Source organism: Corvus brachyrhynchos, unplaced genomic scaffold, assembly GCF_000691975.1.
Source record: "Corvus brachyrhynchos isolate BGI_N302 unplaced genomic scaffold, ASM69197v1 scaffold46, whole genome shotgun sequence".
Taxonomy (NCBI): domain Eukaryota; kingdom Metazoa; phylum Chordata; class Aves; order Passeriformes; family Corvidae; genus Corvus; species Corvus brachyrhynchos.
The window spans coordinates 776992-790689 of NW_008238838.1; the positions used below are offsets into that span (position 1 = coordinate 776992).

At 49.6% G+C, this 13698-nt stretch overlaps 1 protein-coding gene across 2 annotated transcripts in view; it reads right to left on the minus strand.

Annotated features, from left to right (window-relative positions):
- FLI1 (Fli-1 proto-oncogene, ETS transcription factor) overlaps positions 1-9666 on the minus strand; it is an 89680-nt gene extending 80014 nt beyond the window's left edge. The window contains exons 1-2 of one of the 2 annotated variants that reach the window (XM_017738524.1): positions 9212-9666; positions 7372-7453 (exon numbers count right to left, since the gene is read on the minus strand). In XM_017738524.1, the coding sequence (XP_017594013.1) occupies positions 7372-7410 (39 nt within the window). In that variant the 5' untranslated portion in view covers positions 7411-7453; positions 9212-9666. Of the gene's footprint in view, positions 1-7344; positions 7454-9211 lie in introns of both variants that reach the window. The other variant, XM_017738523.1, reaches the window with a different exon arrangement.
- Positions 9667-13698: the final 4032 nt, after the last annotated feature.

Sequence of the window (13698 nt, forward strand, 5' to 3'; positions counted from 1 at the left end):
GGAGCAGGGGAGCCGAGACAGGCGGGGGAAAGCCGGGCACGGGGCTGAGCGATGCGCGCCACTCTGGGTCTGTTGCTCGCCCTTTGGATGCACATGTACGTACAGCAGAGGAATTAGGATCTGTTTAATGTGGTCACCACCAGACATCTGGAAAATCATTTGATCTTGGCAACCACGGAAGATTTCAAATGCTTATATCGGGACAGGCTGGTAGAAATCTGTTACTCCTCTATTATTATTATTATTATTATTATTATTATTATTATTATTATTATTATCTTTCACTCCGTTAATGAATGTAACGGAATTGTCGAGCGGCGTTTTTAATTAGTTCAATATCGATCTCAGGCGCTCGGCACGTCCCCACCTCCTCTCCCCGTCCCCAGGGCTGGGTCCAGGGGCTGCAGCCCCACACGGAGAAGGTGAAAACGCCGCGTTCGGCGCGATCCGAACGAAAGGAAAGAGGATCCACTGGGGGGATGTGGCCTGGAGCTGTTTGGTGTCGGACCCAAAGGAATTAACCCTCGGTGCAGTTCGGTGCCAGTCCCTCACAGAACCCCAAAGATTCGGGTTTTCTGTCTGTCACCCACACGGGATTAGCGGGCATCGCTTCCTAACTAAACCCGCCAGTTATTCCCTAGGAATAAACACAGTGAAAACCTTCCCCAGCCCCACTGCAGGGTGCGAATCTGATTTTGCGAGGATGGGAGAGGGGATTGGCTTCTGTCACCCTCTCTGACCCCAACAGCATCAGCTGAGCTCTCGTTGTGCCCAGCCTGGAACTGTCGCTGTGAACTAACGCGGTGATGGGGAGGGCAGCTCAAAACCCCCCAGACATCCATGCCCTGGCTTTGTCGCTAGCAAGTGCCTCGTTTCCCGCTGACTGTGGCACAGTGTCCCCTTCTTTAGAGGAGCTTCCAGTACACGCGTATTTACAGAGCCTGCGCTGGGTGCATTGTGTGTGTTATCCATCTAATAATACGATTTTCTCCATAACTTGCTATACATTTATTCACTCTACACGTAATTCTCATCATTCTGTACTTGAAGGGGGACAGAGTTCATCCTTCACTGGAGGAAAACTCTCCCCCAGCTCCAGAGAACGTTTAAAATCCCCGGCTCTGCCTTTCCTCTGGCACCGACCCCGCCGCAGAAAGAAAAACGCGACGTGTTTTGTTTGTGTTCTAACCCCACATTCTTACGAGCAAAAAGCCCAAACTGCAGCCCTGGGATTCGATCCCCAGAAGCGAATCCCAATTTTAGACCGAACTAATTGGGCAAACCTCCGCTTTTCAGCTGCAGCAATAAAAGGGAATCAGGAGAGGCTTCCAGCTGCAGAACTGAAGGATGGGGTCCCTCCTCCCCACAGGAACAGCCCAGGGGATTTGGGAACCTGAAGCCGGGAAGTTATTCCCCGCTAATCGGTACTAAGTAAAACTTAAAGTCTTAAAAGTGGAGTGGAGAAGATGCAGGAGCTTTGAAGCTGCTTGGCAATGAGGGGCGAGCGGGGCGAGCGGTGTCCTGGCCGCTTTTATTTGAGTTCCATGTCCCAATAAAACAGCCCCCGCCCTCCCTCCCTCCCCCATCCCGCAATTATTGAAAAGCTGAGGCACAAAAAACAAAAATACCGAAGGCCAAAAAAACAGACTGCAGTGCACTAGCTCCGAACGTCTGGCCCCTCGCTTGAGGCCATAATTAATTTGAGATTTATTTTTATTGGAGAACCCAGTCTCGTCTGACCTTAGCCAAACAAGACTTCAGCGAGACCCTTGATGCGCTTGAATGGAACAGAATATTTCTCTCGAACTTCTCTTCAGGCGGCCGTGCCTGCTTTGAATTTGTTCCTCAGACTTCATATGTTTGGAGATTTACAGGAAAGATTTAAAGCATTTTTCCCCCTTAGCATTCACTCTCCCTTTTCTTCCCTTTTTGCTGCCCTTTCCCTCCACACCTCCTCTCCTTCTAAACACGGGGCCGGAGAGCGTAGGGAGGGCTGGGATATGAAATTCCCTGGATCCAGCTTATTGGGAGGGGGGCGTTTTTCTGTAAATCGGGAAAGAATGGAGCCATTAAAAGGTCGCGGAGCTGGGGAGGGGGGTTGGTTGCTGCTGCCTAAAGACGGAGGTCACTGCAAAAGCTCGTCCCTTGTGCCCGGGAGTCTGGTTTATTTTAGAAAGCTCCAACACGTCACAATTCCAGGAGAAAAACAACTTTTCTCCCACCTCGACTTCGATTCAGGCCGTGTCCTGAAGGTAAAGCGGGGAAGGAGCAATGCCAGCCCTTCCCTAAGAGCGCGGGGCTGAGCACGGGGAAACGGCAGGACACGGGCACGCGGAGAGGGGCTTTCCTCTTTAGGGCAGAGGGTGCAAACGAGACCGAAATCCTTACGCACGGAATTGTCACAAGGCGTTCATCAACGAGCTGCTGAAGCCCGACAGTTCAGCAGCGTTTGTGATCCCAGAAATGGGTGTCAAAAGGGAAAACGAAGAGAAACGATTGGGTGCACACGGAATTAGTGATCGTGGAGGGTGAGTGGCGTGGGAGTTCACAGCAGCTTCTGCCCCCGAAGCCGCTGCGGTCCCCACCTTCTCTGGAGGGGCCTGTCCCGTCCTCCCGAGCCCAGGGAGAGGGACTGGAATCCTCCGGGATGCCAGGAATGGGGAAAAGGGAAACAAGAATGAGCAGAAAAGGATGAAGCGCTGGAGGATGCACTCAGTAGGAACATCAGCACCCGGACCGGGGAAAAACAGTCCAGGGAGGTTTTGGTTTTCCCTTTCCTGCCGGGCTCAGGTTGTCCAGCTGCTCCTGGGAACACGGGCAGGTTTCCACCCGCGCATCCCTGAGCACCTGCGGGCTGACCCCTCTGCAGCGCCTTCCCCTCCCTCGGTCCATCAGGCACCAATCCCGCCGCAAAACCAACGAAATCCCGGGATATTTTTTCCTGGCAACCTGTCCCCAGCTCCTGTTCGGCGGGAAAGGGACGTGTCCGTGCCACGGTTTGGCAGTGCCCGCCCCAAAGAAAACCTCACTGTTTTGTCCTTAAAAAAAGAATTTACCCCCTCTCTCTTTAGGGCTTCTGTAAACTTTCCAGGCGGAGGGAGAGCAAGAACAAGCCCAATATTGTTCCCAGCCACGCAGCCCCTTTTCCCTCCATGAATATCCTTCTTTGTGCTGCACCACGAACCTTAGGGCTGCGTAAAAGCCGGGCTTAAAGGGGGAGCCCCGCTCCAGAAGGAAAAGAACTCCAGGAGAAGGAAAGGAGTTCCAGAAGAAGGAAAAGCATCTCCAGGAACAGGAAAGGGGCTCCAGGAGAAGGAAAGGAGTTCCAGGAGCAGGAAAGGAGTTCCAGGAGCAGGAAAGGGGCTCCAGGAGTGGGAAAGGGGCTCCAAGAGAAGGAAAAGTATCTCCAGGAGCAGGAAAGGGGCTCCAGAAGCAGGAAAGGAGCTCCAGGAGCAGGAAAAGTAGCTCCAGGAGCAGGAAGGGAGGGAGGCTCACCCCGGCCCCGGCTGCCTCGGGGAGGGCAGGGCACGGGAAGCGAAAGCAGAAGCGCTGAGTGTGCGAGGAGCAGGCGATAAAGGGGCACACGAAGCGTTCGGACGTTGCCCGAGGGCAGAAGAAAAGCGCGGGTGAATAATGAACCCCCAGAACTGCTCTCGTGCCGCCTTTCCACGGATCTGAAACCACCGACTGGCGGGGCAGGAGGGGAGCGAGGGCTGCTCTAGCCCTGAGGAGCTCGTGGCAATGGGAATAATTCAAAAATCAGTATTCAGAGGTCACGGTGCTATGCTTATGGCCCTAATTCTTCCCATATCCCTCTGGTCAGGATTCCAGCTCTGTCTTCTTTTAACATTTCATTTCCCGATTATATTCCACGTTTCATTCCCTAAAGTCAAGTCCCTGTGTTTAGATGAGATTGGCGCCCTCTGACACACGGTGAACTACGAAATACTCACAGGTCAGTCAGTCCCTAATGGTCTGAGGAACAGAAATTCTTCAGCAGTTCTGCAGAATCAGCCATGAAGGATCAAAATTCTTTTTTATTTCTACGTATTCCCAGCCCTCCACTGAGTTAAGGCCCCTACAAGAAGTGGATATGAGAGAGAATTCAGCATCAGGAGTTCTGTGGGATTGGGTTCCCCTGTCAGGAGTTCTGTGGGATCTGGTATCAGTGCTTTCCATACTCCTGTGTGCTGTGATAGAAATGGAGGTCACAGAACTGAGAGGCTGAGCTCCAATCCGAGTGACTCCACGTAAAAGTCCTTGTTAAAACGAAGTGTTTTCGAATGAAATCCTCCTGCAGCTCCCTCACCTCACCTCACCCCTCAGTCTGCATTTGGAAAGCCATGGCAAGAGCTCCGTGGCCTGGAGGTACTCACGGGATATTGGGTGAGTTTGTTCCTCCTGGGAATTCCTGTGGAACACCCCCTGGGCTCCAAGCCACAGAGACGAGGTATTTTCTGTCCAAGGCACAGAGTAAACCTGGAGTTGATGCACCCTGTCCATCTGTCGGGGAGGATTTGTAGGAAAGATCAATCCCAATCTCTCTTTTTCTGGTGGAATCCCACCACATCCCACAAAAGTAACGAAGAAAATACTTCTCCCATCCATAAGACAGCAAATAAGGTTTTGTGGAGAAGGAGTGACGTGAAAAGTAGTAAGAATAGACACAGAAAGAGAGAGGAATTGGGACTCAATCTTCTCTCAATCTTCTGCTTTTCAAACCTTGTGCTCCCCAGAGCTTGGGAAGCCCTCCCAGGTCGGTGTGGGGAAGCAGGAGGGGAAGGAAGGCAGCGGGGTCTCAGTGGGACCAGCCCCTGTTTGGCTGCAGCCACACTGGGAGACGGGGAAGTGAGGGGCCCTGCTCAGGAGCACCGAGCTCCCTCCACCCGGGAGTGCATCCACAGCCACATTTCCCACTGCCTGGAACATCCATCAATCCCAGCTCTCCTGGGAATAACTCAGGCACCGTCAGCACCTCTCTGTTCCCTCTGGATGCATTTGAGTCACTGGAAGCTGCCACCAAACTCCGAGGGGCAGAGACTGACCTCACCCATGTGTTTAAGGGTCAAACTTCCCTGGATTTCACCCCATTCCCACTTTTTTGAACAGCTCTGAGTGAGCTGCCCTGGTACCATTTGGTCCCACTGTGACAGAGCTGCCCCACTCCAACCACTGAGGGTTGGTGGCAGACATTTCCTTTGTCTCCGGAGGATTTTGGATCAGACTCCATCAAAATCCCATTGCTTTTTTTAAGGACAGGAACAAATCCTTTCCCCAGTGCCATTGGGGTGGAAGAAGCTCTGCAGACAAAACAGCAGAGACAGAATCCTTGCCCAAAACAATGTCAGCTGAGGAGGAAGGGTTGGGTTAGAGGCAGAGCCCGGCATCCCACAGCTCATCCCTCCCTCCGCACTGTGAGTCCCACCTGGAGAGCTCTTCCTGGTGGATATGGCACAAACTCCCAGGAATAGAGCTCTGTTCCAGCCTTTTCCTGCAGGGCTGCGCTTCACAAGGAGGCTGCCCCGACAGGGATAGGGGCAGGCTCCCCCGGCTCTGCTGGAATGTTCCGTTATTCAGCCCTGGGTCTCCGTTCCACTCAATTCAAAAGGAATTTTCCTCCTAACTGGAGCAGGCCAGGATCTGCCTCCACACCCAGGGCAGTGATGCCACACTGGAGGATGTCCCAGGGCCTTCATCTCCTCCCTGCAAACAGAGCATCCCGGAGAACTGCCCACATCCCCAGCTCCAAAGGGAACCAACGCCACAGCCAGTCACGCACTGGGGAACATCTCCCTTCGCTTGGACTCGGAGGGATTTGTCTTCCCCAGACCTGAATTTCAGCTGTTTTCCACAAAATTTCTGGTGTTTCAGAACCTGGTCCAGAGCTGTGCAAACTTAATGAGCAGAATTAACTCACCAACATGCCCTGAAACACCGAGATGGGAGTGGGATCTTGGGGGATATCAACCCAACAGGGAATCCTGCCCATTCCTGGTTGGATCTGCTGTAGAAACGTGGAGCAGCTGCACGAGTTCACCCAATGCCAGCTGACCTGGGATCATCCCAAGCTGGTATTTCCACTGCTGACTGTCCCAACAAGCCACCCAAACTGAGCCATAACCTCGGGATTGTCCACAGGAATCATCCCCAATAATGCGGATGCACATGAAAATCCCAACTGGGGCACGGATCATTGAGAGAGGGAAAGGGGGAAAAAAGAGAGAGCGAATTCCTGTAATAAATTATTCATTACAAATTATCCACCCAACTCTAGTTAACACCCTCCTGTGTTTCTTCAGGGACAGGAGAGGTTGTGGTTTAGATTTTCCCTAAGTGCTGCTGCATGCAGGGTTTGCCTCAAACGTGTAACCCAGATGTCCCAGGCTTGGTTTATTTACATTCTTGGGAACTGTTGTGAAAAACCCCTATATGATGTCAAATATAATAGAGAGCTCAAGGGAGGTACAAAGGGACAAGGCTGTACCAACCCTGCTTTGGTTTTTGTTTTAATCTTTAAAACAGAAAGAGGCAGAAGTGGGCCATTGAAAGAATTGTAAGATCCGTTTTTTAAATGAAAAAAAAGAAAAAAAAATATATATGCAAGCAAGTATTTGGAGTGCAAGGTCTGGTAATATCAGTTCAAAACCAACAACTGAAGTTAATTTCCCCACTAAATTGCATGGAAACACTCAAGGAAAACCACCAGGAGCACGGAAAGAAATCTGTGTTACACAGCACTGCCTGGTGTGACAATCCATTGCTTCAGCAGCTGACAGAGATGTTTGCCTTTGACTCATTCAACATTTCCCCCCTCTAAATCCATTCTGAAATGGACCTTTCAGAAACCACACAACTCCACAGATCACCCTGCACCTGGAATTAAGGAGCTGGAACGGCGGAGAAGAGAAATGAAATTTAGCTCTGGTTTGGGACTAAGAGGGGCTGGGAGAGCAGAAAATTGGGAGGAAATTCAAGGAACCACTATGAGAGAAGTCTGGGATTTAACCCAGCAGCACAGCCCCATGGTGGCGGTGGTTCCAGAGCAATAAACCAGGACCACACTGGGATTTAGGAGACCCTGACTAGAGGATAACCCAGCGAACGCAGCATCGATGCAGGAGAAAAGACAAGCCCACCTGAACTCATTGTTTGTCCCCAATGAGACAACTTTTGACTCAGCTCTGCACATTTCCAAAATTAGAAATTTGATATTTCAGCCTCTGCCCCCTCTCCCACCGAAGATCAAGGGATTTTTCTCCTGCTAAATTCAGTAAGAAAGGGAATGAGATTTTCAACCAATACAAACGACCGTGAATTTGGGAGGATTGGAATTTTTGACATTACCTGTTTAAAGATGCTGTCATGTCTTACCTTGACGTAAGACGAAGTGTCTGGTACAGTCTGAAACATCCTTACTGGTTTATTAGATATATTTAAAGGTCCTAAATTTGACCTGAAATAAATCATACAAATACTCCAGGTCATATATATGCATACAGAAAAGTAAAGGAATAAAGCTTGATTTAAAGATAAGATTGGTACTAAAATTCAGAGGGGAATGATCAAGCATTTAAGCGTAGCTTTTCAAAGACAGAGAACCCCATCAACACAGCAACTAAAATCAAGTGAGAGACTCAGAGAGCAGAGGTTTATTTCTGGGTTATTTTGGTTTTTCCTTTGGATTCCCCCTCCTGCTCAGGAAAAGAGCCTTCTTCACTTTTGACCAGAGCGGAGGGAAACGTTTGACATTTGATTAACTGAATTTCTTAGCCAACAATTAAAAGCCAGCTGAAATACTCGTGTTTTCATGTCGAGCCTAGTTAACCCCATTGACTCGTACCCCGAGGTTTCCCTGGGCTGAGTGAGGGGCCCTTGCCTTTCCCGGCTCATTGAAACCATCCCGAGCCATTAACCCGCCGGCCCCGACTGATTTAAAGAACCTTCCTCACCAGCAATAATTAAACCGTAAATTAAAAAATATCCCGAATGGAAGCATCGCTGCAAATATTAAAAAAACTCTCGGGGTTGCCAATCCCGTTTCTATTTCGGGTCCTGCTCAGACTTTATCTCAGACTTTCTGCGCTCCTGAGACTCGATGAGCTCCTGATGAACAAGTTTTTGGGGTTTTTTTTTGCCTCCAACCCCCAAAATCGTCACTACAGAGACGCAGAGATGAATAACAATGGTGAAAAACGGGACGATGTGTGGGAAAACAGACCCGCAGCCACCAAAACATCCGACAACCGATTTTATTTGTCCTCCCGGCTCCTCTTGGGGTCTGGAGTCCTCCTGGAACGCGCCAGAAAACAATCAGCTAACCGTAATTAGCTAAGTGTAATTAGTGCCTCATTAAGAAGCATCCCCAGCCTGCCGCTCCTAAGCGCTGCTGCTCCGTCCCGTTTTCCCGGGATGGAAGGCGAGAGTCGGACGTTGACCCGGGAATTACCGCAGGAAAATGATCCGACAGGATGGGAAGGATGCGCCAAGAGCAGCGCACGAGCGGCCCGCGCTCCGGGCTTGTTGCTTTGGGGTTTTTTCCAAGCTCTTGAGGAAAAGCTGTGGGGTCCTGACTGCGCCTTTAGCGCCGCTTGTCCGGGTCTAACCCGAGCCAGCCCCGGGGTTAATTACAGAGCTCTGTTAATGAAGCTGCCCGGCAGCTGGAGCTGCGCCCCTGCAAAGCCCGGGGACACCCCCGCGCCCCCGAAACATCGGCGGAGTTACGGGAAAGAAAAAAAAAAAACAAAAACCAAAAAAAAACCCAAGAAAAGAACGCCGCAGCCCAACAACTGGGAAAGAACAGTTCTGTATCTGCACGTAACCCCCCTTTTATTGATTTCTCAAGTATTTATTGCGCGTCCAGCTGGCACGGGAGGGCAAGCGGCTCTAAGGCAGACAATGTGTTTCTGATAAGTACAATTCTTTTTTTTCCTGTCGTCCTCCCTCCTAACACATTCCAGTTTCTTTCGCTTCTGAACTTGCGCCGGGGGGTGGGGGCAGGCAGAGTGGAGGGACAAGGTAATTTTGCCTCGCCAGTAAATTTTCTGGGGTCAAGGATTCCCATATTGGTTTCCCCCGCGAGCCGGTTCTCGAGAGTCTGCACTGGATTATTTATCAATCGTCTCGTCCTGCCAGCGTCAGCCGCGATAGAAAAAGGCCTCTTAAACTCATTTTAGAATCGCTTATTCTCATCGCTATGATTGAAAGGACTCACCTCTTAGACCCTTTGCCCTCAGCCAGTGGCAGAGCAGTTTGTAAAGATCCAGGTTGAGACCAAACCCAAGCTCCCCGCCAGCTGTGGATCCCTGCCCTTGCCGCTGCAGTTTTGCAGGGAGAAGAGAGATTTCAACTTGTTGGATCCAAAGCAGCGCTGAAGTTAAAATTCCCAGCCCATCCAGACAGGCTGCATCAAGCAGGCATTTCCTCAGGGGGCTTCTGTGCTGCTCGCAGCTCCAGGACGTGCTTTGCTTTCCTTTCCCTCGCTTCTCTGCCCTCTACTTTTCATTTGATTTCCGTTTGCCCCCCTTATCAATATTCCAGCTGTTCCCTCCGATTATTCGTGGCCGTGGGACATCCTCGCCCCATGAGCCCTCCTGGCGCTGTGAGCGACTTTAAACAACACACCGAAAAAAAGGAAAAAGAGAAAAAAAAAAAACAGGAAAAAAATTCAAAACTTTTTAAAAAAACTATTGCTGAGGAGTCAAGCCGAAAAGAGACGCTGAGTGGAGCTCAAGTGCTACTTTAAATTCCCCTTTTTAAAACCAGGAAGTTTCAAATATCCGTTTTTAAATCATCGTTCCTTATTTTGAGGGTTTTTTTCCTTACTTCTACCTAGAAAAGAGTTAACCCATTTCCCCCTGCAGCAGGACCGAAAGCATGACGGAGCACGCTGCAGATGCTCGTGGCTGGGAAAGCGGGATGGAATCGGCTCGAAACGATTCCTTTGGATCAAGAATTCCGCATTTCTCCCTGCAAGCCGAATCTCCAGCTCTTTTTAGCTATTTCATAAGAGCCTATCAAATAGTAACGCGTTCAGGAGGGAGAGGGAACACATCTTCAATCCAGGGATGTTTTTCTCCCCATCGGAGTCACGTTCCTGGTGCATTTTGTCATCTCAGAAGCCTTCGCAGACAATATTTTGCGCTAACCTGGGCAAAAAGTTCCAGGGATTTTAGTACAACATCAATTTTAAAATGCAGCCCTCAGAAGGGTTACCAAAACTATTTGGAAAATGTTCTCCCATTCTCTATTCTCCTTCTCCCCTTCCCGGCTTTGCCCCAAATTCCAACATATTGAAACATTTTTCTCCTTAATAAGAGGAACATATAAAGTGAAGGGGTGAAAGGGCAACCTGGGAGCCGTGCCTTGAGCTCCGCACACAATTTACTCCCTGGTAGACGAGGCGTTTAGCATTCCTCCCAATTTCCAAGGAAAACAGACTCAGACCTGCACCCAGCGATCAGGGAGCTCGCCGCTTTTTAATATAGAAATTCTTGGGATTCTTTGTTGTTGTTATAATTGTTGTTGTTTGTGGCGAGAGAAACCCTTTCCCTCAAGGTGAGGGGACGCGGATTTTAGGGAGAAGCTGCTTTGGGATGGAAGGAAAAGCAAAGCGACCGGAGGGACTCGCGAGGAGCTCAGGAGAGAAGGGATCGGGGTACAAATAGGAGAGGAAGGGAATAGGGAAAAAACCCTTTAAAATCAAAAGCAGCGTTGTCATCATTAAAGGCTTTTTAAAAATCGCGTGCACGGGGTTCAAAATGCTCTTTCCAAGGCTTAATCTCATTATTCTGCGGGGATGGGAACAACTCTGCACAGCCCAGCCGGCCGGGGACCGAACGGGCTCACGTTTCAAAGTCATCGCTCATTCTTTTCTCACGTTTCCGCGTGTGAATTACGCGAACACGGCGCACGGGAGGAACCCCGAGGGCTCCGCTCTTGTGTTCCCTGACGCCTCGTTCCGTTTTCCTGGCGGGGCAGGGAACCCGCGAAGGCATCTCTGCCCCTTCCTCTCATTTTCCTCTTATTTTCCTGCACTTTTCCAGCAATCTCAGCCTGGCTCCGACAGGGACCCCCGAGCACACGCACAACCTGCAATGAAACAACCTTTAAAGGTTGGCGTTAACAGAAATTTTGGGGTGTAAAGCACTCCCAAGTTCAGGGGAAACGCCTGCCCCGAATCCCGAGCTGGGTTTGCTGTCCCTTGTAACCAAACCCCACAGCCGAGGGGAGAAACCCATGTGGCCACTTCCAGCCATCCTGGGAGCTTTACTAGCCCAAAAGAAAATTGCTGGCAAATTGGAAACAGCTGGAGCGTCGGGGATTGAAAAAAAAACCCCAAGCCCACCGCCCCCCTGCTCTCCTGGGCAGGGAAAGTTGCAGGGGTTTTGTTTACACGAGCATCTCGGAGGCAGAGCCCGCATTTCAAGCTTTCCTCCCCAAACCGCGGGTGACTTGTTCGTAAGCAACATTTCAGCATCCCTCAGCGGCGGCGGTGTTCTAAAGGTGCCAATGAAATCCTTCCCGCAGCTCCCGCTCAAGGGAGAGGACAGTGTCCCCGTCCCCTTGAACGGGGTGCGACACAAAACCAGCGGCTTCAGCCGCACAAAGGGTTTTAGCCCAGGGCGCGGGGGAGCTGACAAGTGCCGCGTTCCCATGAGACAGCTGCTGCGACAAACGGAACGCTGCAAAAGCTCCGAGCCCCGCAAAATGTGCTCTTTTCATGTTTTCTATTTATTAGCTCCGTTAAGAGAAAACAGACTCATACGAGTCCCAAATGGAGGCAGGGTATTAAAAGAGGCATGTGAATGCTCCAGCAATTACAGCTGAATTTGATTAAAAACGTCATGAGGGCTGCAAAAGCAGGAGTTACCTGATCCACTCACCCCGAGGTTGCTTTAGGATGAATTATAACACAATTCATTTTATTTTAATAGGTCGCTATAAGATTAGCTGTTTAAGGATGGAGCCGCGCTGTAAATGTTTACATCAAACCGGAGAGCAGCGAGCTTTCCTTTCGGCTTGTTTAGAAATCATGTTTATTACATTTTAAAATTCCTCAACATGTTAATTAGGAAGAAGGGGAAGGTCTGGGAAGGCAGATGGAGCTCCAGTGCTTGATATGGAACCACACACACGCTGCTGGGCTTCAGTTTCTCTCTCCTGGCAGGAAAACGTGGGGTTTTGAACTGGCCACCCCCGTTTCCACGTGCTATGGGGAAATAATGACAACAACTCGTTCTGCCCCTGCTCCTCTCCCAAAATCTGTCGGCACCTCAAAACCTGGCCCCGTGGCCAAGAAGAGCAGCCACAGGTGAGGTGACGACTCTGTCCCAGTGAAATTGGCCACCACGACACCTAGGAGGGAAAAACGGGGAGATCCATCGGTGACCAAGGGCAGAACCCCACAGGAATGGAGGATCCCAAACACCTTCCACATCCTGCTCCCTCTGCAGGGACTGGCACTTTGTGCTTCAGGGGGCACAAACTTCGCATCCCACGGGTAAATCCCGGAGGAGGAACAAAACCAGGCTCCCGAATTCCCTTGGATTCAGGGAAGAAATGGTGAAACAACTGCCATGGAGAGGTGTCCATCCGGGTTTGCATCTGCTGTGCTGCTGGGGAGTTTGGAGACAAGCTAAGAACCCTCTGTGGCTGCAAACTCTGCCTTTTCCCTGTGCTGTCTTTAAGCAGCATCTGCCACAAAGGTACTTTTGCATAGGTGAAGCAGTTAAATTGAATTAAAATTAGCCATATTCCTGAAATTGCATTATTAGTCTGAGAGGGAAATCCTCCCTGCTAACATTTATTTTCGTTTTCCATCGATAAGAAGGACAAATTTAGAATTTTAGCATGAAAAAGATTTTCTGTCATAAATTACCATTGCAAAAAGGTTTCATTCAGAGAGCTCAGAAAGCCCCATTTCAGTGAGAATCTGCTCTTTCATTGCCACTTATTAATTTAATCATTAAAGGCACTTTGATGAACTTCACTGAAAATCAGCAAACCCACTATAAATATTTTTGGGAAAAACATTTCAGCTCTGCTGAATCACTCTCTAGCAGGAAAAACACCTTTAAAATAGAAAGCACTTCACCCTAATATTGGTGATGTATGTGATCAGAGTACTCAAATAAATAATCATAAATTATTGATAAAATCATTATCACAACACGGGGAAAGCTTTAGTTCCAGGGATAAAATGAGGGCATAGGAAAAAAGGGATTGCTGTCATTGTTGGATTTTATGTTATTCCTGAAAAAGGAATGTTAGGTGAAGGTTCATGAGTGCCCCAGGAATTTTAATTTCCTTCTTCCCTGTCTGTTTAATGGGAACGAGAACCTTTCTCTTTTCACTGTCTGGGTTTGAGGACACGTTTGGAGTGTTCATTTCGAGGAGTGTTCATTGGGAGGTTACAAAAAGTGGGAGTTTGGTGTTGTTGTTAAAGCCCTGATCATTTACAAAACAGCGGCGTTTCCACTCCTGTTGTTTGTGAGCATCCAAGGAAATGATTTACTGTCTGTGGGATGTCACAGAACTCCCGTTAAACCAGTTTGGGTTGGGGACTGGTGTGAGCCTCAATCCATGTGGGTTTTTACCAGTCCTTAGAGAGATCCTCCTGAGGTTGTGTGGGGTGGGATGGGAGGGTTACAGAGACATTTCCTGGACAAGGAAAGCTTCACGGACAAAAGGCAGGAAGGA